Here is a 26,474-nt window from a genome sequence, read left to right on the forward strand (position 1 = left end):
CGTAATACCCACTAAAACCCAGCGGCGCTCCTGCGCGTCGCCTGGCGACTGGGTCACGGGAACGCCGAAGCAAACCACCGCGACCCAGCCAGCGACATCCGAGGCGGACCCTCCATCGGGGACCCACTCACGAGGTCCCCCATCATACGTCCGAGGTGCACCAACTATATGCACCTCACCTCCTCCGGAGACCCATCGGGCGACAACGCAATCCCGCGCACGTCGCCCGCGTCTCATCCTCCGCCTCGTCCGCTGCGCCCTCTGCTAGACAGAGGGACACGCGGAGAAACCTCCCCCCTGCTAGGCCATTAGCCATGGCTAACAATATCCCCGAAGAGAGATTATTAGCCATGTTACCGGGGTGCATCGGCCCGAATACTGCTCTTCCCCTCGGATGCCCGATGCATCCAAAAAGGGACCAGCAGCACCCAGGCACACTGGGAGGTTACCTGGCTGGCACCCCGCCACTTGGGGGCCTAGCATCATATAAAATGAACTTCCGCAAGCCTCTTACCTATGCCGGCCCTGTATTGTAGAGACGAAATATTAAATGTTGTAGGGTCACAGTGTAGTAGGACACAGTATGTTAATTTACATTTATTTTCAGGTGTTTAAAGCTTAATTATTTGATGAAAGCTTTTATCAAGTCCAATGTAGGTAGACTATCATCATAATCATGATCAACCCATCGCCGGCTCACTACTGAGAGTATTGATCACGGGTCTCCTCTTAGAAAGAGAAAGATTTAGGCCACGCTGGTCAAGTTTAATGTAGGTAGGTACATTGGAAGACTTCACACGCCTTTAATAACATTATCAGTAGTCAGTACCCTTATTATAAATGCGAAAATGTTTTTGTTACCTACGCATTTGAGTGATAAGCTACACGGCAGAAAGTAATGTACATCAACCTTTAGAAGGAGATAGCAGATTTGTAGAGCATTTGTTCCATCGTTGAGACCGATAAAACGTCATATAGGTATGAGTGACAGAGACAACGCTCTACAAAGCCGAAATGTCATTTTAAAGGCCGATGTACATTACTTTCGGGCCGCGTACTATACGAAGTGTATATCTTTTAAGTCATTTGAGAAAAAATAGATTATCATCATCCTCATCATCATGATCAATCCATCGCTGGCTCACTAAACAGCACGGTTCTCCTCTCAAAGTAAAAAGGGTTTCGGCCATAGTCTACTACGTTGCCCAAGTGCGCATTGGCAGACTTCATACACCTTTAAGCGCACACAGGCGCTCTCAGGCATACAGGTTTCCTCACGATATTTTAGATTTACTTAATACTAGATGATGCCCGCGACTTCGTACGCGTGAATTTAGGTTTTTAAAAATCCCGTGGGAACTCTATGATTTTCCGGGATAAAAAGTAGCCTATGTCCTTCCCCGGGATGCAAGCTATCGCTGTACCAAATTTCGTCAAAATTGGTTGAACGGATGGGCTGTGAAAGGCTAGCAGATTAGCAGACAGACAGACAGACAGACACACTTTCGCCTTTATAATATTAGTATGGATTATGTTAGTGGTCCTACTGAAGGCGTTAGGCTGTAAACCCATTTAACCTTCAACATACTGAAGTGCCAAGTACTTCCCTATACTGCTTCTATAAAATTATTTAAATCTACCCACATATAAACTATTTTATCCCTTAACTTAGATCAAGATGACTTGTATAGGTAGGTAGTTATAGTATGTGAGCCTAACAAAAAGCTTTAATACATCATCATCATCATGATCAACCCATCGCCGGCTCACTACAGAGCACGGGTCTCCTCTCAGAGTGAAAAGGGTTTTGGCGCGCTACCACGCTGGCCATGTGCGGATTGGTAGACTTCACACACCTTTGAGAACATTATGGAGAACTCAGACATGCAGGTTTCCTCACGATGTTTTCCTTCACCGATAAAGCAAGTGATATTTAATTAATTAAAACGCACATAACTCCGAGCGTGAGGTGCGTACCCGGGATCGAACCTTCGACCCCCGATTAGAAGGCGGACGTCCTAACCACTAGGCTATCACAGCTTTTCCTTTAAATACTTAAACATAAAATCAAATTATCCCCACTAGTCTATAAATTAAAAAAAAACTTAGATGTCTCATAATTAGCTAGGTAGGTAGGTAGGTATCGTATTATGTGAGCCTAACAACAATGTTTGTATGTATGTATATACTTTATTGCACCACAGAAACACAAATGACAGGTTACAAAAAGAAATCTTAATAAGTAGGTACAAAAAGGCGGTCTTATCGCTAAATAGCGATCTCTTCCAGACAACCTTAACCTTAATGTTTAATACAACAAAGGTTCTTTCTTTTAAAATATACTTAAACTAAACATAGAATCAAATATCAGACGACGCGCGACGACGCTTATCACTAAGACGAGAGGCTGTTATTGTTTCTTTGTAAAGTGCCTACTTACCGCTTTAGAGTGTTAGTTTCGACAATAGTAGGTACCTAGGTATCGAAATGACAATCTAAAATCTTACATAGCGATAATTGACCTAGCTATAAGTTCCGCAAACTGCTAATGCGCGTGGCCGCCATTTTAGTGACAGCACTAGACTTACGTTTCGAGCTGATGGTATATTTTTATTTCGGCTGATATAATGACGTCATTTCGATGTTAATGAGACATGGTTCCAGCGCAATAGCAATTTGCGGGACATATACCTATAACACTATGATTAAGCCGAAAATCATATCTAATGCTTGTGTCCCATCCAGTACCTAGGTAATCGTTGAGAGCTCTCGAAATTGTAGACGAGTAGGTACCTACTGAGTAGGATAATATGTAGGACCTGAGACTGAGACACAGTCCAGACTCCAGCATGACAGAAGGTACTTCTAGCAAGTAGCGGGACCTTTGATCTTGGTGCTTTTGTAAACCAACGCATTTAGTTCTCCCGCAATTATGTTCATTTTTAGTATTCCGGACCTCCAGCGAATAAAAGCAATCCTTAAAGGATCACTTTGTTGTCTGTCAAAAGCAAAATTCGTCAAAGGAACCAAAAAAAGAAACCCCATTTTTCAATTTATTTCATTTACGAAAAAAAATAGTGTTATTTCCATTATTTCCCGGTCGATCTGTCTCGCAATTGATCGGTTTTTTTAAATTACCTATAGTACGCGACAGGTCGAGATGGCAATCGGGGTATGAGGTGGGGGGACGCCTCGCATGTCACCCGCGCTCGCCGGCACCGGGTTAGCCCGGGGCATTCCATCTCAATTGCCAGAACTGGCTTAAGCATATCCGGCGCCGAAAGTCGAAAAACTTAGAACAAGCGAATTTTTTTAATTAATTTAAAATAATACGGCACCCCTCCAAATCAAATCTAGATAGATTTGATCGCAATTTGATAAAACGAGCACGAGCTTTCTTCCAACCTTCGGCCGTTGAGGGCTGTGGAGCCCTTGGTCCGTGGGCACATAACATTTTTCCCAGCTTGTCAACCCATTGTTAGACCACTGGCTGGGCCCGCGGCACCGCTCGGGTAGTATCAGTGTATTAGGTCCTACCTATCGCATGTTATGTTCGCAGATATAAGGAACGAAGCACGTGGAAACGGAGAACCTCTCACCAAGGACAGTTTGGTGCCACAGATGCTAAACGATGAAGAGGGGTGGAATAAGGGTGCAAAAATGCTCCAGGAAATAATGAGGAAGCGTGTGAACGACGAATGGTGCAGGCAAAGGGCAAACGAGGCCTGACCGGACGGCCCCTTTCCTGAAGATTTGCGTATTGCAGTACCGGGGAAGGACGGCCAGCGAAGGGAGGAGGTTTTAGTCCGTAGGTCGCTGAGGAAGCCTCAGCGAAGTCGGGCATGCCAATTGGTATCCATGAGGATTTCCTCCTACCCAAAAAAAAAAAAAAAAAAAAAAAAGGTCCTACCTATCGAAATTTATGGTGGTCGCCTTGCGCCCCCTAGGACTCAGCGTCCGGGTGCACCGTACCCCTAGAACCCCCAGGTAAAGACGGCCCTGTCGATTGCCATCTCGACCTGCCGCGGACTAGGTATATTGTGTACCCTGCCCATGGCCACTTCAGCTTTGATCATGTAGACTCGAACAGCTCTCTCCATCACCCGCTGTCTATCTGCCATCATGTGTTTATGCTCTAGTCCCATCAGCTCGACAGTCTAATGCTGACGTCAACATAAAAAGCGTGTTACTGGCCCAAAAAAGATGCGTGAGAGTCATTTGTAGGTTGTCCCAGCGAGATAGCTGCGTACCTTACTTCCAAAAACTTCGTTTATTAACAGTACCTTCATTATATATCTATGAAACCATTTTGTTTGTTGCTAATAATAAAAATATGTTTACAGAACTTAACAAAAGACAAAAACATAAATTAAAATTCCCATCACATAAAACCGCTCTCATCAATAATAGTTTTGACGTTATGGCAGTAAAAATTGTTAACAAACTACCTTTGGAAATAAGAGAACTTGTAAATATAAATAAAATAGAAAGCCTTAAAAAGAAGTTATTTGAATATTTAATTAAAAACATTTTTTATAGTGTTGACGAATATCTAAGATGTCATTTTTTCCTTTAGTGTGTATTTGGTTACCTTTTGACATATTTTGTATTACGTACTATCTTGTTTTTTTATTCTTTTGTGACTAAGTATTAAATTTGGCAAATTTTATCAAAACTATGTACACGTTTGTTAGGAATATCATATTGCATGCTAATAGGCAGAATTTGGCTGTACCTTTTTGTTTTGTAACATCTCCACTGTTTACCCAGATTCGCAATAAAGAAATTTGAATTTGAATTTGAATTTGAACGTCACTGAAACGGCGACCACGCGCATTAGCAATTTGCGGGGCTTGTATAATATCGCGAACTATGGACCTCATAAGTCAACTCATTACGTGCGGTCGACGGCGACCGTTAAAATCTGTATTTTTATGAAATTACAGATTCTAACAGTCCCCATCGGTCAACTAAGTTGTCGGGCGACTAGTCGACAGTGCGTAATCGGTCTAAGGCTCAGAGATCATTATTGGATTAAAATAAAACACACATAATTCATTACAGCATTTATTACAGCCTCGATTTAAAATATAAACAATACATAATTGTTTATATATCATCCAATACTGATAGTTCACAGGTTGACACAAAAAGGCTATCCAATATAAGTATGCATATTATTACTACTGTTGCTATACTGAGATTCGCATACTTCAATTCGATACCAAGATGCATAAATAATAAGCACAGCACTTTTATATTATTCGATCCGATATCGCTAAATTATAGGAAAATCGTATCGTATCTGAAATTACTCCGGTCGGTAATTGAACGTATTTTCGAATGTTCCACAATCAAATTTGAAATAAGAACGAATTCATTATAGCTGGTAAAATGATATTGTTCTTGCAATTCACGAAGGCGAGTGGACTTTACTTGTGGTTACGTCGGATACGCGAGCATTGCGTAAGTGTGCGTGCATGTCGGACCAATCAGTCGCGAGCAAGCGCTGTCAAACGCACACATTCAGTGTACCTTACTTATACCGATACGACTTAAACTCAAGCATGAGCCACTCGCCTTCGTGAATTGCAACTGTACATGAAAATGATGTAATAACTCACAACTCAATATGATTAATATCCTACCCATATCCTATATCCTGATTATATTCCAACTTTCTCTTTTATAATTGACTTGATTGTGGATTGGAAATCATTTCAGCAAATACGCCTACTTTAGAAATTCTATTCACTGAAGATATTTTAGTAACAATATTATATTGGTTCACTGATAACATCGAATTATTATTATTATTACCGATACGAAATTATCGATATTTAGTTTTACACTGTCGATACCATATTATTAATTTATAACTCGTCATAATAATATTATTATGTTGGATTTTTAGTAATAGTATTTACTTTAACTCGGCTCAGACTCTTGATATTGGGTCTGGCAGCTTTTCCGATTGGACTTTGCAATTTTTGACCGTATCGAAATCGGATCGGAATATATGAAAGTGCTCATAACATAGACAAATAGGTTATATTGTCCGTATTAACAATTTATCACAGAGGTGCGTATATTTAATGGTTAGGAAACGATTCTATGTTACATATGCAATTTAAAACTATTTCTAATTTAATGTTCTTCCAGCGCCATCTGTGAATTAGTACTCTTTAAATGTATGACATTACTGCTCTTACTTTCAATACTACATGATTGATAATTGATATAATATGGGTAGTGATATCAATTATTGATATCACTACCGTCGGTCCGTCCGTCTGACTATATCTCGTGAACTGTAATAGGTACAGTTGAAATTTTCAGAGAATGTATATTTCTATTGCCGCTATGTTTATAGACAACAAATAATAAAAATTTCAAAATGGCCACCATAAGAATTATTTCTTCGGACCGTTCGTGTGCGGGTCTGAATCGCACTTACACGATTTGTATTTTTTTTTTCAGAAAAATATTATATCAATGGTGTAGTTTTAAAAATTATGATCAACTTTTATTAACGAGAGCACCAAAATCGCACATTAGAGCGGTTAGACACTCATCCGATCCGAGTCTGTGAAAATACGGATATTAAAAAACTCAAACCGAATTCGGATAATTGCTTGATGTCTCACCAACGTTGATAGTAATCCAGTGTCAAAACACTTCTGCGTTATAGTAAACTGGATCTTAAAGGCCTTGTTTAAAGCTCAAGATTGTCTAAACATCTACAGCCAGCGCTCCAAGCGGAAACGTAGCGAATTTATAATCATTGGCATTGAATTATTTACTTCAATTCAAGGCGCTTTAGGTCCATTTTACTTTGACGTTATTGTTTCGACTCTCGAATTCTAGCAACGTTGGTGAGACATAAAATCTTATACTAAGCGTATTTTAACGAAATCGGATTCGATGCAGTGCGTAACCACTCCTAAGGACTTTGGGTACTCATCCGTATTCGGTTCGTATCCGTGATTCTTCGAAGTGGCCGTCATACAAATACCTATATTAGATTCGTATTTTTTTCACGGATCCGTCAAATCACGGATGGGTGCACAAAGGCCCTTTCACAGCACTGAAGCACTAATCACACAGCGCTGGCTGGCCTCCCGCTGGCCACTAGTTGGCGTCGCCGAAGTACTCCTGCGCCGCCTTGGTGTCGGGCTTGATGGTCTTGGCGCCGGGCCGCCAGTTGGCCGGGCACACCTCCCCGTGCTTGTCCGTGTACTGGAACGCTTGGACGAGACGGAGAGTCTCCTCCACCGAACTGGAATGGACATACGAATACTATTAAAATTTGACTAGTTAGTTTAGTCGACCGTCCGCTGCGCCAGATCGTTCTTTCCACGCACGTGCAAACTGTGGAACCAACTCCCATCGGCGGTGTTCCCACTAGATTATAACATGGGGCTATTCAAGGGGCGGACCAACTAATTCCTAAAAGGCCGGCAACGCATCGGCGGCTCCTCTGGTACTGCAAATGTTCATGGGCGGCGGTAATCACTTAACATCAGGTGACCCGCCTGCTCGTTTGCTCGCTATCACTATTTAAAAAAAACTGGAATGTGACGTCACATCATATTTTAAATGGTTATTACACTTAAAACTAACAAAGGACGTGAATTTTACGTATCTTTAGAAGACATTCTATTTATTTATTATTTGCTCGCTATATCTATTAAAAAAAAAAAAAAAGTTACCAAATATTCTTTACTATACTATGAATTATAATTCGATTCCACAACCCATCCCCGGCTCACTACAGAGCACGGGTCTCCTCTCAGAGTGAGTGTGTTTTGGCCATAGTCTACCAAACGGTAAAGAGTATCATAATAGGTAATGCAATTAACTATACAAAAGAGGCGTCGTTACGGACGTGCTTAGGATGTCTTTTATCAGGGGGATCGTTACGGTCGTGCTTAATTAAGGCGTCTTAACAGAGGGGTCGTTACGGACGTGTTTGCGTCTTTTAGTGGGGGGATCGTTACAGACGTGCTTAGGGCGTCTCTTATCGGAAGGGTCGTTACGGACTTACTTAGGGCGTCTCATATGGGAAAGAGGGAGGGGGGGGGGGTCGTTACGGACGTGCTCAGGGCGGCTACTCACCGGCCGACGGGCAGATCGTTGATGGTGATCTGGCGCAGGTTCTGCTTGTCGTCGATGATGAAGAGGCCGCGGAAGGGGATGCCGGTCTCCTCGTTCAGCACGCCGTAGTCGCGCGCGATGCGGTGCGACTTGTCGCTTATGATCGGAATGTTCATGGGGCCCAGCCCACCTGGAAACACCATTACACCATATTTATTTTTATCTTTTTGACGACCTCCCTGGCGCAGTGGTGAGCGCTGTGGTCTTAATAGTGGGAGGTCCCGGGTTCGATTCCTGGCAGGGGTTTGGAATTTTATAATTTCTAAATTTCTGGTCTGGTCTGGTGAGAGGCTTCGGTCGTGGCTAGTTACCACCCTACCGGCAAAACCGTGCCGCCAAGCGATTTAGCGTTCTGGTACGATGCCGTGTAGAAACCAAAGGGGTATGGGTTTTATAAAAACTGCCATACCCCTTCCAGGTTAGCCCGCTATCATCTTAGACTGCATCATCACTTACCACCAAGAGAGATTGCAGTCAAGGGCTAACTTGTATCTGAATAAACAAAAAAAAAATCTACGCTCATATTATCTTAAAATTCTGATTATGAAACCAAAATGTGTCTCTTATAGACCTGAACTACTTTATGCACATCATCATGATCAACCCATCGCCGGCTCACTACAGAGCACGGGTTTCCTCTCAGAGTGAGAGGGGTTTGGCCATGTGCGGATTGGTAGACTTTACATACCTTTGAGAACATTATGGAGAACTCTCAGGCATGCAGGTTTCCTCACGATGTTTTCCTTCACCGTTAAAACAAGTGATATTGTGACGTTGTAAATTTTGAACTACTAATTAGCGTTTCGCTTTTAATAAAAATCAATTTTGTTCAAAGTATGTTGGTGCCACCTAGCATCAAGGTGCAGAACTACGCGTGGGTCGATGTTCAGAGTTCATTCGAGCCACAATAGATGGCGTTTGCTTCGTTGTCAATTGTCGTAAAAATAAAACAAAATAATTAAATAAAACCATAATATCATTTGTTTATTGTTAAGTCATTAACAAAACGGTTCTTATAATATATCCTTAGGTTCCGCAAATATTCAAAAATGAATTGGCTTCATGATCAAACTAAATGAGAGCGGCCACACTGGGGTTGCGTCTGGCAACACCGATGGATGAGATTTAGAATTTTCCTGGAGTCAACATGTGAAGACGAATTTTTTTCGTTCCAGGAAAATCTCACTTCTTTTCGCCCATGGCTTCGCCTGGGAAAATACAATAGTATAAAATTTAGTCATCCTAACGTATTTCAATGTTTCATCAATTATGGTGAGTGAAAAATCAAGGAATGTGGATTCGACAAAATGGCGGTTTGGTTAGAGAAAATCCTAATTTTATGATTTCATTCCAGTTCCAGTTATTTTATCTTCCCAAATAAATGAGGATAATGGGTTGTGGGTGGACTTCTGAAAACCATTGGTGGCCAGGAGTTCAATAGGTGAGTTGTGTTTGATCGGGAAAATTCCACGTGTCGAAATTTTCACACAGCACAAATTATAATATTGTTTTTCTTTGTTACAGGGTTTCCGTTTTAGGTTTTACGTTTACGTTTTACGTTTAGCTTCAGATTTCGTATTTACGTTTTAGATTCCGTTTTTTTTTTTAGTTTCCATTTTAGTTTCCGTTTTAGTTTTCGGTTTTCGTATTTATTTCTTTTGCACATTCACGTTGGCAACTTAATTTCTATGGATAAGACTTGGTGAAAATCTTTGTAATGAAACCTTTCGGTTGTGAAGAATCAAGTTAAATCGAGTTTTGGGAGCTTGGCCGATGCCGTCCAGCTACATTGCAGTCTTCGCACCTACAAGTAAGCAACCTTCTTAGTGTATGTGTACAGTAAGAACCCTGTCTTTACTACTGAGCTTTTATTTTGAAACAATTTTATGAATTTTACTGTGTCATTGTCTATTCCATGCCAATGGATCTTAAATTTAAAACATAGATCTTGTGTACTGTCTGCCTAGGTCATTCTAATGTATCTAAATTGGGTCTTGGCATTGAGCTAGAATAACTGAGCATTGTTGGCCATCATTCTGTATTAAGCGACCCCGGTAGGAGTTGCATTGAAGACAATTTTGCCTAGCATCTAGCAAATTTCATTTGTAGCACCTCATATGCATTACAAGGGAGTCGACGGCTGGCTTCTGTTCTTTACTAGGTGGATGGATCAAGTGAAGTAGATTGTTATTTTCCTCTAGTCTTTGTAAGGTGGTAGATTGTTCCGTGTCCGGGTGTGTTTTCATTCCGCCCGATTTACCACCCTTACAAATGGCGCCCGAACGTTTTTTTATATAGTTATTTCAGTATATTTTGAGAAATTTTGTGAATTTTATGAAATGTACTCCGCTGATTGTACAATTTTCTAAGTAGTGACACATTGCAAAGAGCACTAAGCTGTTTTTATGGTTAACTAACTAAATAATAACTAATAGTTAGAAATTTTGTTTGATAGTTTAAGTAATTTTCTGAGTATAGTCCAACATTGGTTTTTTTTTCTTATTTAATTAACACATTATAAATGGTGCTTATGCCGTTCAATTATGTTATTTGACTTACCTTGGAGGTGTATAAGTGAATGTTTGCCTTCAGTTTAGTAATAAACATTGCTTAACTGAGTTGTTGTTGGGTATTGCTTTCAATAGTAAGTACATCTTATGTTTGAAAATTCCGGTAACTTAGTATAATTAAAGTTTTAAAACGCTATGTGCTGTTAACTAGTTACACACATACATTTATAAATACTAAGAGTTACAACTTGTGAAACTAAATATATAAACTATATTCAGAGATTACATTAAGTTCAAGTATGAAGTTATGAACAATTTTTTTTCAGTGACTTGATACTTCATTATTTTGTTGAAATTTTGTTTAGAGCTGTGTTAAGGTTTTGATAAAAGCTACTTCACACACAAAACATGTTAAGTTTAATTGAATGCTGGTAGTTTAAAGTGACATTTAGAAACAGATTTTGTTGTATTTTAGGTTATGTGTTAAAAGTGTAAAGTAACAGTCATCAAACCATTGCACAATCTCTTTGTTTTTTTTGAAAGATAATATGCTAGTCAGAGTTCATTGCAACTTTGTTGCCTGTTTACTTTTGTAATTGTAAAGGTTGTAACACACTGTGTACTCATAAAGGTGATACTGCACCTTACAATCATTTATTCAATTTTGGGAAGTTTTATTTCGTTATATTTTGTTTACTATAGTAATAATATGTGCTTGTATTATTAACAATATTATGGAATAGGAACATAATTGATAAAATAGGTTAGGATAGACTTAAGAATATTGTTTTTGTTGTGTATTTTGCTTGTGTATATTTAATAGTTTAAATAACTTCTTTTGTGTTTGTGTTTAACCAATTTGTATAAGGCTAAACATAGACAGTTACACAAGCTCGATATTTTGTTAAATGTGTTTTGACTTAACACAATGGAACAGACTTTTGCCCAGTTTCATTCACTTTTGAAGGACGAATTGTGTTATGAGGTATCCATTCGTTCCGAAACTCCAGCACCTACAGTGCTAGGTTTAAAGAAACAGTTAAAACAATTAATTCAGGAAATTCCTTCTGAATCAATTTTAGAGACAGATTTCTCTTCTGAAAGTGAGTTAGGGGTTATTAGTAAAAAACTTCAAGACTTAGAAGATTTATTAAAAAAGTGTTCTGACACTAAAGATAGACATGCCCTCTGTAGGTCTAAAGCTTTAGCTTCACATTTGTACTTTAGAATTTGAGAATACAGTGTTCCGAACTCAGCTTAATAAGTAGGAAGAGTGAATTACATACAAAGTTGCAGAGTTTGATTTCCAGATTAGATGCTGACAATGAGTCGTCTCACGACGAATCACTGGATTCCGAGAGTACCGCCGTTGACTGCACTGGTGATAAAAATGTTGCCAAGTGGAAGTTAAATTTCAACGGACAGGGTGATCCGCGCAGTTTCATCGAACGCGTTGAGGAATATAAAAGATCTTATGGCGTTTCAGATGGAAAATTATTTGTTTCTGCATTTCATCTTTTTACAGGCCGAGCATTGTTATGGTACAGAGGCAACAAATGTCAAGTTTCGTCTTGGTCAGAATTGAGAACTTTATTTTTAGAGGAATTTGATGCAGTAGATTATGACTACAGGTTGCTAGGTGAAATTCGAGCAAGAACACAAGGCTCTGAAGAACCTGTGTCTATCTATTTCGCTGTAATGTTTTGCATGTTTTCAAGGTTGTCAACACCACTTTCCGAAGAACAAAAGTTACAAATTTTATTACATAATATTCGCCCTTTTTACTCAGAACAATTAGCTCTTGTTGACATTAAGTCTGTCGCAATGTTGAAGGAAAAGTGTCGCAAACTAGAGGCTGCGAGGCAGCGTTCCGCCTTATTTTCTGAGCCTACTAACAGTAAGGCAACTTTAAGTTCAGAGTTTGCTTACAAACAAGTGACAAAACAGATAAACACACTTTCAGTCACACCTGCACCTAAGGTTGATACAAGTAAAGGCACTGATTTTTTTTGAAACTAAAAAAAAAAACGGAATCTAAAACGTAAATACGAAATCTGAAGCTAAACGTAAAACGTAAACGTAAAACCTAAAACGGAAACCCTGTAACAAAGAAAAACAATATTATAATTTGTGCTGTGTGAAAATTTCGACACGTGGAATTTTCCCGATCAAACACAACTCACCTATTGAACTCCTGGCCACCAATGGTTTTCAGAAGTCCACCCACAACCCATTATCCTCATTTATTTGGGAAGATAAAATAACTGGAACTGGAATGAAATCATAAAATTAGGATTTTCTCTAACCAAACCGCCATTTTGTCGAATCCACATTCCTTGATTTTTCACTCACCATAATTGATGAAACATTGAAATACGTTAGGATGACTAAATTTTATACTATTGTATTTTCCCAGGCGAAGCCATGGGCGAAAAGAAGTGAGATTTTCCTGGAACGAAAAAAATTCGTCTTCACATGTTGACTCCAGGAAAATTCTAAATCTCATCCATCGGTGTTGCCAGACGCAACCCCAGTGTGGCCGCTCTCATTTAGTTTGATCATGAAGCCAATTCATTTTTGAATATTTGCGGAACCTAAGGATATATTATAAGAACCGTTTTGTTAATGACTTAACAATAAACAAATGATATTATGGTTTTATTTAATTATTTTGTTTTATTTTTACGACAATTGACAACGAAGCAAACGCCATCTATTGTGGCTCGAATGAACTCTGAACATCGACCCACGCGTAGTTCTGCACCTTGATGCTAGGTGGCACCAACATACTTGAACAAAATTGATTTTTATTAAAAGCGAAACGCTAATTAGTAGTTCAAAATTTACAACGTCACAATATATAATTAATTAAAACGCACATAAATCCAAAAAGTTAGAGGTGCGTGCCCGGGATCGAACCCCCGACCGGAGAAAAACGGAACTCTTATAGGATCACTTTGTTGTCAGTCTGTCTGTCGATCTGTCAAGAAACCTACAAGGTACTTCCCGTTGACCTAGAATCATTAAATTTGGCAGGAAAGTAGGTCTACTAGCAGACATGAGGGGAAAAATCTAAAAACCGTGAATTTGTGGTTACATCACAAGAAAAAAATTAAAATGTGTTCATGCACAAATATTGCTATTTTCAACTTTCAAAGTAAGATTACTATACCAAGTGGGGTATCAAAATATGAAAGGGCTTTACTTGTACATTCTAAAACAGATTTTTATTTATTTATCAGATTTTTATACAAAGTGATCCTATAAAGATTCCTTTTTTCCTTTTGAGGTACGGAACCCTAAAAATATAATCGAAAAAGAATCCCCCAAACAACACCACAATTTCACACAGTCCAATGTTCGCCCAATCATCCCCACACGATATCTCCTCGTCCCAAGTTGAGGAGGTTATTAAAACTGGATATAAGCCCCGCAAATTGCTAAAGCGCGTGGCCGCCATTTTAGTGACGTCAGCAGTAGACTGAAGTTTCGAGCTGATGGTATATTTTTACTTAAATATATGTCAAATGACATCAAAATGACGTCAATTTCGATGTTAATGTGACATGGTTCCAGTGCAATAGCAATTTGCGGGACTTATACCAACTTTTATTTTGATTTTTTTTACAAAGTAAAACGAGTGCTAGAGTATAGACTTTTCAACAGCCTTAGGCTAAAAATGAATTTGCTCAGATATCAGAGTTTCTGCCTAGAACTCTGTCTAGTTTTATTTTTTACTTTTACATTTTTCTAGCTTCTGCTCGCGACTTCGTCCGCGTGGACTACATAAAATACAAACCCCTAAATCACATTTTTAAAAATTATTATAAGAATTTAGAAGAAGATTTATAAAATGTTTACAAGAATTTAAACTGCGTATAATAAAACGTGAACGACTGTAGAGAAAAGGGATGCCAGCATAAAAAAAATCGGTATTGCTACTACAAATATTATTAGCGCCCTCTATCGGTTGATGTACGAACTATATCAGTTCATACTTCCATAGTTTTGTTCGAAGTGAAAGCACCGTGTCAATGCCCACAAATATCCAAAGCACACACGACAATGTACCAAGTAAACGTGAATATATTTTCATAATACCATCGCCGCCGTCTCGCTCAGGCCTCACAATCTGCCGTAAGTCTGGCTCGCTCTTCCTTCGGAAGCACGGAGCTATCTTATACAGGCAGAGCGAGAGAGACGAGCGTTTGTCTTTGTCGCTCATTGGGTTAACAGCCTTGGTACCATTGTACTGCACTATGTCAGCTAAAAGCCACAGTTTATATTAACTATGCACATATACAGGGTGTAACCAGAACTCTAGCAAAAACGAAGACAGGTGATAGTACTGATTACTTAATAGAATCATCAGTAGAAATAAAATAAAAATGTATAGGTTTGTATGAAAGGTTAACTAACACCTAATAAGTACCACCTAAAAATCTATAAATCGTGAGAGTTCGATGTTCTTTATCAGCCTTAGCACAGACAACGGTCTATTTGGGCTTCAAACTGCAAGCACCAGTCTCAGTTTTTATCTAGTGCTTTGGTCTAAAAGTGTGATGTAAATTGTTGACTTTTCATTTTGTCGAAATAAATAAATTAAAAATTAAAATTAAATTAAAATTTCTGACATGATACCACAAAAAAAACGTGATTTTTTTTTTTAAAAAAATCCTATAATTTAGTAAAAGTTTACGAATAAAACATTTGACTGCCGGTAGAGGTCAACGAACGTTGCGTAGTAGGCCACTCGGATTCAATGCCGCGTCGTAGGCGGTGCATTGACCCGAGTTTTGCACGCTATACATTGCGGGTTTGAAAAATACTAATTCATTAAAACTACAAAATGAGGCAAATGGTTATTGGTATTGGATTGTATTTAGGTAGTATAACATTGGCACCGATTCTAAGCACAACCTAATTTTAGAGTATTAGCACCCTCTTCTTACTATTGTAATATGAAAAGGACAGAAGCAGTTTGACATTTCTAAATTTAATTTTTAGATGGTAAACCCGTGATTTTAGCACGCACTCGCGAACCTACTGTTTAAATTTGTATTGTGCACTAAAATTTAGAGTCTTTAAATGTGAAAGTCATGTTCCGTTCCTTTTTTAGCATTAGTAAAAAGAAAAGGATGCAGATACTCTAAATTTAGTTTAGAGAGAGACTAGAGAATCGGGGCCAATAACGCGAAGTTTTTGCTAGCGTTCTGGTTACATCCTGTATTATACAGAACTATATAGAGAAAAGTTAATGTTTGAAATTCAGGCAAAACAAAGTTGGTTAAATTGCAATACATTTTTTAAAGTCACTTACAAACAGTACCCGTAGTACAAGATTTTACGTCTCACCAAACCAAACCAAATTCGACAGTCGAAATACTTCCGTGTTACAGTAAACTGGATCTTACATGCCTTGTTTTAAAGCTCAAGTTTGTCTACACTTCTACAGCCAGCGCTCCAAGCGGAAACATTGCGACATTAAAATCAGTGGCATTGAATATTTGACTTCAATCCAAGGCTGTTTAGGTCCATTTTACTGTAACGCGGAAAAATTTCGACTCTCGAATTTGGTTTCGTTTGGTGAGACGTAAAATCTTGTACTGCGGGTACAGATATTTTGGAAATTTCTAGATGCAACTATGTAGCTATAGATTACACCAAGTTTCCTCACTCCTGTTGACTCTGCTTTTGCGATTAGCACGCGAGTGAAGAGCGAGTATAAAGGTCTTCACACATCAGGGTGTCGACTGAAGTGGTACGGGCCTCGAGGCGTAGCCTCCTTACCCGGGCAAGGCGCGGGGTATTCAATTACCCCGGTGTTGGTCTTCTAGCCGGAATTTCACCGGCTAGGGCCCGCCATCTTGGCTTGGGGCCTCGTGGCTGGTTGTGTTCCCCGCGCTGAGGGCGATAGAGTCGCCGTCGCGCGCGGGGGTGGTGTCTGGTCCGGTGGGACTCGCGTCGTCATCATCATCGCTAGGATCGCCTGCGTGCCACGCTAGTGGTGGCGATCGTAGGAGTTCCCGAGGCAGAGGACGCCCGGTCGGTGGTCGAATGGTCAGCGGAGCGATGCCGTGAAGGTGTGTGTAGGGTCCGTTGTCGTGTACGGACGTACTCCTCCACGGTGGGCGTCTTGAGGTCGCGATGAATGACATCATTCCTCACGTACCTCGGCGCTCCTACGATCATGCGTAGGCACTTGTTCTGCTGGACAGAGAGCATACCAGGCAGGAGCCGCGTACGTCAGACGTGAGCGGAGCAGAGCAGTAATCTGTATAGTTCAATAAACACTCACCCTGCTTGCGCGGCGTGTTGATCCAGGCGAGATGAGTGAAGTGCGAGTCGGTGGAGGCGGCGATCACTTCGCAGCCAACCTTGCGGAACTCGTCCGCGCGCTCCGAGAACGCGATGATTTCCGTCGGGCATACGAACGTGCTGGAGTTCAAAAATTGTTTTATTAAAAAAACCGGCCAAGTGCGAGTCAAACTCGTGCACCGAGCGTTCCGTATTTTTTCGACATTTTGCACGATAAATCAAAAACTATTATTATGATCATCATGATCAACCCATCGCCGGCTCACTGCAGAGCACAGGTCTCCTCTCAGAGTGAAAAGGGTTTGACTATAGTCTACCACGCTGGCCATGTGCGGATTGGTAGACTTCACACACCTTTGAGAACATTATGTAGAACTCTCAGGCATGCAGATTTCCTCAGGATGTTTTCCTTCACCGTAAAACCAAGTGATATTTAATTACGTACGTAACTCTGAAAACTTAGAGGTGCTTGCCCCGTGCCCGGGATCGAACCCCCGACCTCCGATTAGAAGGCGGACATCCTAACCACTAGGCTATCACAGCAAAACTATTATGCATAAAAATAAATAAAAATCTGTTTTAGAATGTACAGGTAAAGGCCCTTTACAAAAATTGCCGTAATACGTTTGTATGGACAAGCGCGTATGAAGGTGACCTATCAAACTTCTCGGTAGGAACTGCATTCCGAACCAGTGGTAAAATAAACTACCTGACGATTGAAAAGCACTTGTAAAAGTTTACTAGAATAAAAATATATTCTATTCTATTAAAAAAAAAAAACGACTTCGATACACAAACACTAAAAATTGAAAAATAATTTAATTTATTACCGAATATATTATGTATACAAGAGTTAATATAGTTCCATAATAATATTTTTTGGTGCCGGTGGACTTCATATTTTTATGAGACTCCACAATGGCACCTCATTGGCACCGACCCCAAAAAATATTATTATGGAACTATATTAACCCTTGTATACATAATACATTCGGTAATAAATTAAATTATTTTTCAATTTTTAGTGTTTGTGTATCGAAGTCGGTTATTTTTTTTGTAAAAAATTTTTATTTCACAATTTTTAGTGGCCCCATGGAATTATGCTATGACTGGTTAAAAATCTACTATTTACTAAGCTATTACACTGATCGCGAGCAATTTACTCTTATCCGATGAGGAGTTCCAGTATCTATCTTCGAAGATTAATGGGACCAACTTTGAAGTATACCCTTTCAAACAAAAAAAGAATTTTTAAAATCGGTCCAGGCGTCTTCGAATAATCGGGGAACATACATAAAAAATAAAAATAAAAAAGATTCCGACGAATTGAGAACCTCCTCCTTTTTTTGAAGTCGGTTAAAAATGTACTCACAAGTCCAAGGGGTAGAAGAACAGCACGACGTATTTGCCTTTGTAGTCGGACAGCGCGAGATCCTTGAATTCGCCGTTCACCACCGCAGTGGCCTTGAACTGCGGCGCCGGCTTGGTCAGCTGAAGAGGCATCTTGTTGAAGCTGCAATGTTACACACACTGACTTTCATCATCATCATCAACCGATAGACGTCCACTGCTGGACATAGGTCTCTTGTAGGGACTTCCACACGCCACGGTCTTGCGCCGCCGCCATCCAGCAGCTCCCTGCGACTCGTCTGATGTCGTCCGTCCACTTAGTGGATGGTCTTCCAACGTGTCTTCCGGTGCGAGATCGCCATTCCAGCACCTTGGGACTCCACCGTCTATCGGTTGTACGAACTATGTGCCCTGCCCATTGCCACTGCAGCTTCGCAACCCGTTGAGCTATGTCGGTTACTCTAGTTCTCCTACGGATCTCCTCATTTCCTATTTGATCACTGTATAATATAAATCTAAATATATAAAAGGAAAAGGTGACTGACTGACTTATCTATCAACGCACAGCTCAAACTACTGGACGGATCGGGCTGAAATTTGGCATGCAGATAGCTATTATGACATAGGCATCCGCTAAGAAAGGGGTTTTGAAAATTCAACCACTAAGGGGGTGAAATAGGGGTTTGAAATTTGTGTAGTCCACGTGGACGACGCCGCGAGCATAAGCTAGTTGTATATAAATAGGGTCATAGTTGTCCCCGTTGAGTCACACTCCCGTGCATAACACTGTGACACAACGGAGGAAAATTGTGACACAAGAGGAATTTTATTTTCCCGATGTGAGTCACATTTATTTTTATGTGTAACAAGTGTGACTGAACGTGAAAAATATAGGTGTTTGTTAACGTGAACTCACTCGCCATTTTAACTCTACTGGTCAACTATCATGTCAAAAGTAAGGTTCGCCTTTAAAATTCTCTCGCCAACTTTATATATTATTCTATGCCACTGACGTTTGGGTACCTAATATAAAAGGTCACTGAAAATCAGCGTTGGGGCATCTGGTACCTCAGATATTTGCTATATTATAGAGGTTTGTGTCTGAGGGGCCCGACGCAGACGTCTCAACACAAGCTGTAGTGGCCTACCTGTTCGAGGTGTTGCACTGCTGTACAGGACGATATTGCCTACACCATGTACCACCTATATACCTCGAATAAACATTATTCTATTCTATTCTATTCTAAAATAAGGTACTAAAATTGTACTTTTGACATGACAGTTGTCACAAAGTTAAAATGTCGAGTGAGATCTCATTTTGTACGCATTATGACAAATAATAAATTCCGAAATTAGCATTAAAAATACATTATTGTTAATTACCTGTGATAAACAAATACATATAAAACTTGAAACTTTGTAATTATCCGCCAGATATGATAAACTAATTTAATTCAATACAACTTAAACAACATACCTATTCAATACATGTAGGTACTTATGTGGAATATTTCTAATACTATTGCGTAATGACAATGGGACATGTTAAGGTTACTATGATTATCATATCAATATTATCTATTCCATATATGTATAAACAAGCTATGTAACATACGGAACACTCTTTATATTATCTAGTCTATATAATTCTGAAATAAGTAAACAAAATGTGAAAAACAATTTGTTTTCTAAGATTCACATAGATTTTAACTTGGTGATGTTATGGGGCAAATTCGTAGAAATATGGATAATTTCATTTATTGCCAAACATTATTCACTTATGAAAAGAAATTCTAAAGAGAGAATTAAATTATAGTAATGATGAGAATACCCATAAATAGACTGAAAAAAAAAACCGCCCAAGTGCATATCGGACTCGCACACGAAGGGTACCGTCCCATCATATAAGATATAACACTTTTTTTGCAAGTTAATTACGGACAGCGCCATCTATGATGTGATTTAGGAAACTAATTACTTCATGAACACATTTTAATTTCGAGTGACAGAGTCAAAGTGCGCTGTATAGATCTCAGCCTCAGGGCCAGCACATACCGACGGAGTGGTGTAAAACCAAGTCTTATTGATGACAACATAAACGGACTAAAGCTAGTTTTCTAGATATGAAGTTTTCCAAAACACAGACAAACCTAGAATCAACGAAATCGGTTTCAGTAAGATATTCTGCTCTCACCAAATGTACTTGATACTTATATGTCTCTGTAAAGTTCCACAAGTCGACAAGTAATCTCCCGTTGCCGTGGTATAAGTGATCGGTTAGTATTCCACTGTTTAACATGTTGGTTAAAATCGCCTCGAGGTTAGTGACCCTGGGAAAATTAGTTACGATGCAGCCATTTTGAATAGTTCCGTTAGATAACGCATAAAGTTTTAGTGTTTTTTACTGTTACATAATATTAGAAGGTTATAAAGAATTGGATTTACAGGTTTTTAGGGTCCCGTACCTCGAAAGGAAAAAGGAACCCTTTTCCGGGATAAAAGTCGCCTAGGTAACTATCTCTATCAGATTTAGTCAATATAGGTAAACGGATTAAAGCTTGCAGACAGACACACACTTTCACGTTTATAATATTACTAGCTAACCCGGGCGGCTTCGCACGGGTGGAATTTTGAAAATCGAGGTGGGGGTTGAATTTCCAAAAATCCTGAAATTTATAAATATTTCTTTATTTGGGACCGAAAACCCAAATACTAATTCTCATGCAAATAACTTGAAAAATGACGGACTTTCATGGAAACTTTCATCCCCCATTTAACCCACTTAGGGATGGAATTTCGAAAACTTCTTTCTTAGTGGATACCTACTTTTACAAAGAACACTCTCAAAATTTCATGTCTCTAGGACCAGCGGTTTAGGCTGTGCTTTGATATATAAGTCAGTCAGTCAGTCAGGACTTTGAATTTTACATAAGAAAGATTTAGGAAGTATTAATGACTAATGACAATTGAATGCAAGCAATTGGTTTTGCATTCCAAGATAGAGTATTATTTATGATATTTTTGATTTGGATTTAAATCAAGTTGAAATCTTTTAAGCTCGTTATCTCATTGATTCATTTACAAAATGATTTGCATATTCCATAAAACACAGACATATACTTGTGATATCAAGTACATAATCTACCTAGATATGAATCATACTATATCATTCAATGTTATCTTAATCTGTATTTAGTAGACGCTTCTAAGAAGGATTTATCAATAAAAAGCGGCCAAGTGAGAGTCAAGCTCGCGCACCGAGAGTTCCGTACTACAGTCGTATTTTTCCAACATTTTGCACAATAAATCAAAAACTATAATGCATAAAAATAAATCTGTTTTAGAATGCACATGTGAAGCCCTTTCATATTATGATACCCCACTTGATATAGTTATCTTACTTCGAAAATTGAAAATACTAATTATTAGTTCATGACCACAATTTAATTTTTTTTGTGTGATGTGACCACAAATCACGGTTCAGATTTTCCCCGTATGTCTGATATAAGACCTACCTACCAGCCAAATTTCATGATTCTAGCTAAACGGGAAGTACCCTGTAGGTTTCTTGACATACAGACAGACAGACAACAAAGAGATCCTATAAGGGTTCCGTTTTTCCTTTTGAGGTACGGAACCCTAAAAACCGGTCAAGTGCGAGTTGGACTCGCACACAGTGTTCCGTGCCATGGAACAAGAAATAACCCTTTTTAATTTTTTATTATTTGTTGTTGTAGCGACAATTGAAATACACGTTCTGTGAAACTTTCTACCTATTGCGGTTCATGAGATACATCCTGCTGATAGATAGACAAACGGACGGACGGACATAATACGGTCCCGTTGGCACCATTCGGGTACGGAACCCAAAAAATAACACTTATCATGAAACGTGACGACCACAGGCCACGATGTCTGATAGATAGCGGTTATAAATAAAACATACCGTTAATTTTAACTATTAACAGTAAGTTTTTTTTCAAGAACCCTTTTTAGGGTTCCGTACCTAGAAAGGAAAAACGGAACCCTTATACGATCACTTTGTTGTCTGTCTGTCAAGAAACCTACAGGGTACTTCCCGTTGACCTAGAATCATGAAATTTGGCAGGTAGGTAGGTCTTATAGCTGACATTCGGGGAAAAAATCTGAAACCGTGAATTTGTGTCACATCACACAAAAAAAAAATTAAATTGTGGTCATGAACTAATAATTAGTATTTTCAATTTTTATGCATCATTGTTTTTTAATCATCGTGCAAAATGTCGAAAAAATACGACTGTAGTATCCGTACTACAGTCGTATTTTTTCGACATACGGAACCCTCGTTGGGCGAACCTGACTCGCACTTGGCTGGTTTTTTTTTTTAATTTTATGCAATTTTGTTCATTGTAAGTAAATCATTATCACAAAAGCATGCTAGAAAATTATTATCATTCAAAAATATGCAAGTAATTTAAATTTTGGTAAATTAAGAAACAAATTAAGCGTCATACATATTGAAATATGTACAATTTATGCATCTGTGTCTACATTGACATGTAAACATGCATGTACATTATTTAATGATAAATAGATAATACATTAATGTATTTTTTTTTTTTTATTCAGATACAAGTTAGCCCTTGACTGCAATCTCACCTGATGGTAAGTGATGATGCAGTCTAAGATGATAGCGGGCTAACCTGGAAGGGATATGGCAGTTTTTATTAAACCCATACCCCTTTGGTTTCTACACGGCATCGTACCGGAACGCTAAATCGCTTGGCGGCACGGCTTTGCCGGTAGGGTGGTAACTAGCCACGGCCGAAGCCTCCCACCAGACCAGAAATTTAGAAATTATAAAATTCCAAACCCCTGCCAGGAATCGAACCCGGGACCTCCCACTATTAAGACCACAGCGCTCACCACTGCGTCAGGGAGGTCGTCAAAACCATTCTTACCAAGCGCTTTTAAATAAAATCTATACTTAACGATTAGAGACTCAGAGTACGGCTGTATGACTATGATGACAGATAGATTGAATATCGAAACCCAACATTAGAAATAAATACACTACAAGAATTCTAAATTACCAAATTACTTTTCAAACTATACAAAGGGAAAAGGCAATGAACCTCATGGAGAACGGTCTCATCATGGGTACGAGGTGCTCCGGCTTCTCCAGCTCCATGCTGGTGACCTCGTCACCTCGACAGTAACACTTGTGATCCATCGCCAATTTCACTGCTCACACTTGACAATTTCAACTACATAAATATCAAGGAATTATTTTAATTAAGCACGAGATAGCCCAGTGGTTAAGCTTCCTATTTAGGGAGTCTAGCATGCTTATTTTTTTTTTTTAATTTATAGACTAGTGCTAGTGCCTATAAGATGCCTATTCACTCTTGTCTTGAAGGTACCCATATTATAATTGGAGGGGAAAACTGATGCTGGAAGGGTGTTAGCTAACTCAACTATGAATAATAGCCATAGAGCTCATTTGACATTGGATAGTTCCGTGTGTTTGTTCTACATTGCTGCGTCACAGAGTAAAAATAAAATTATATTTTGTAGAAAACTTTCAATGGATTAAAAATAAATGTCAAATGAGATTGTTGGGTATCACTTCGCAGATTCATAAGTTAAATCCTGAGCACACCTAACTTTTCAGGGTTATGAGCATTTTAAGCAATTCAGTATAATTTGCTTTAACGGTGAAGGAAAACATCGTGAGGAAACCTGCATGCCTGAGAGTTCTTTAATGTTCGTTTCTTTTTCTTTTATTCAGATACAAGTTGGCCCTTGACTGCAATCTTGGGATTTTTATTACTTTAGGTGTTTGTAGCTGCAGTAAAATATTATGTAGTAATGAAATGACTGACGCCTGTTCTTATCAGTTTTATTAGATGGTTAAGATTGAGTTCTTAACAAAAGTGTTAGTGCATAAAACAGATATTGGGGCTGTTTCTCTTATACACAATCTCTAAACTAAACCAAATCAGGTCTAAATCTAGTGCTATCCTTTTCCGCAAGCAACATTATAAAAGGGATAGCAATAGATTCAGACGTGTCATTTTAGTTTAGTTTAGAGATTGTGTACAATGGAATTAGCCAGCCACATTGTTGCCTATTCTGTGGAAGGATTTTGCGAATTCTATATACTGAATCTAAGTATAGACCTAAATCAACCATACTGGGTTTAATAAAGCTAAATCCAGTAAGTATATTCATTTATTCCAGTAGCGTGCAGGTCATAGAGGCATAAATGCAGTGCTTACCCCAGTTGTAATAGCTCGATGCATATTTTCATTATGACCTGCCAGTAAACAGGTTCCTACCTAACTAATGAATACCCTAGCTTCAAACCCTGTGCACGCCACTGATTTATTCCTACATTCCTAGTGTAATTTATTATAACCACAAGCAATAGCCCTGTGTGGGTTTTTGGCATGTCAATAGTTACAGGAAGGAAAATATTGTAAAGGATAAAGGTACCTAATGACTATGGCAATAATAATTACACACATATAAAATACCTACCATAGAGTATAGACCTTTCACCTATAACCATGCTACTCTTATGATCAAAAAATAATCAATCTATACAATCTGCCAATAGTGATGTCGCAAAAACAATACAACAGGGGTCACCAATTAGTTCCATTTGGGGTCAGTTTTTAAAATAATATGACCATCACGGTACTTAGTTGAAACTCAAAATTAACTTAGCAATGGATACTATAATTTTTTCACTTAGAATTGCTGATGTCTGTTCAGTGTTGCAAAGAAGAAAAAATTTCGTTTCTATTGTGTATTCAATAAGGTCCGCACAAAATAGGCCACAAATTCGGATAGATTTTTTATTAAATTTGATTGCTAAGCATTTAAGTAAGTAATAATTTGTCATGCAAAATTTAGCCAAAACCTACACCAGCGTACACTTATGTATCACTTAACTATTGCATGTGGCACACATTTTTCCTTTTATATGTCTAGGTTTGTATGTATTCTGTCAATGTACCTAACTAATTAAAGATTTTTTGACAGGCATTGAGCTCTAGGCTTTAAGCTTAGAGGACTTTTAGTCTCTTTGAGCTTGTTTAGTCAAGAGATTTGTGTACAGTCGAGAATAAGCACCAAATATTAGCAAGTAATAATCACAGTTAAGGAAGAATTTGACTGACCTGTCCATAAGTAACTTTTTCGCAACATTTCCATTCACCTCATTGCATGAATCACTTCGCTCTCTTTTCCTATTCAGTACCTCTTGCACCATCTTAACCTTTGACCCTAAACCGACACTATAATATTACGAAATAACCATGAAACTAAGCATCTATTCATAAAATTACTCTAACGTTTTCGAAAATTATAAGGTTGAAAAATAATACATATCTCAAATAGGTAACCTATTGTTCAAAGGTCATTGGTTTAGAATGATAACCTTTTACAGTTATAACGTTTGTGGTATTGTGGTATTGTTACGGTACAAAAAATCCCATAAAACAATTCGTAGACGGAATGTTTCTAGATGGATCTTATTTTCTTACAGAAAATGAAGGTTTAGACGTTTTTGTAGGTGTTAAAAATGCGGTTTTAATTAAACTTTGCAAGGATCGAATTTAGGAGATATAAATTTAAATTACTTACGTAAAAAAAACTGGAGGTTTTGTAGAAATTCAAGAAACACACCACGTTAAACGGCGTGAAAATGACAAATGATGCCGGCCGGAAGAACGTTACGTTTTCTATTTCTAGGAAATGCAATTGACTGACACAGATCTGTCAAATGAAATGTGAATGAAATGAAATGTCAAAGTTTAGTGTGACCATACTCAACTTTGCTAAAACTACCAAAATCATTAAGAAAAGTAATAGGCTAGTTGACAATTTTTTTAAGTTGGTCTTAAATGGTTAATATTTGTCCTATTATATCAAAAAAATTAACACTATATTTTTTTGCGCCCTAAAAACCGTAAAACTTTAATTTAAAAAAATATTTTTCTTAGACAGGTAAAAACACTGTCGGCCATGTTTGGCCGATAGATTATCTGTGCTCTGACGTCATGCATTTGTAAACAACAGTATAACCCTGTGGTCTTCAGCCTGCATGCTATCTCTGTATCTTTGTCAGAAATCAGTTAAAACGATAAACTG

At 38.6% G+C, this 26,474-nt stretch overlaps 1 protein-coding gene across 3 annotated transcripts in view; it reads right to left on the reverse strand.

Moving 5' to 3' along the window:
- LOC117996962 (peroxiredoxin 2-like) overlaps positions 1–26,105 on the reverse strand; it is a 32,192-nt gene extending 6,087 nt beyond the window's left edge. The window contains exons 1-6 of one of the 3 annotated variants that reach the window (XM_069498137.1): positions 25,968–26,061; positions 25,502–25,607; positions 18,358–18,498; positions 16,966–17,105; positions 8,119–8,287; positions 7,010–7,279 (exon numbers count right to left, since the gene is read on the reverse strand). In XM_069498137.1, coding sequence (XP_069354238.1) covers positions 7,132–7,279; positions 8,119–8,287; positions 16,966–17,105; positions 18,358–18,498; positions 25,502–25,593 — 690 coding nt within the window. In that variant the 5' untranslated portion in view covers positions 25,594–25,607; positions 25,968–26,061 and the 3' untranslated portion in view covers positions 7,010–7,131. Of the gene's footprint in view, positions 1–7,009; positions 7,280–8,118; positions 8,288–16,965; positions 17,106–18,357; positions 18,499–23,449; positions 23,550–25,501; positions 25,608–25,967 lie in introns of those variants that run through there. The other 2 variants (XM_069498136.1, XM_069498138.1) reach the window with 2 other exon arrangements.
- Positions 26,106–26,474: the final 369 nt, after the last annotated feature.

Source organism: Maniola hyperantus, chromosome 4 (genome assembly GCF_902806685.2).
Source record: "Maniola hyperantus chromosome 4, iAphHyp1.2, whole genome shotgun sequence".
Taxonomy (NCBI): Eukaryota; Metazoa; Arthropoda; class Insecta; order Lepidoptera; family Nymphalidae; genus Maniola; species Maniola hyperantus.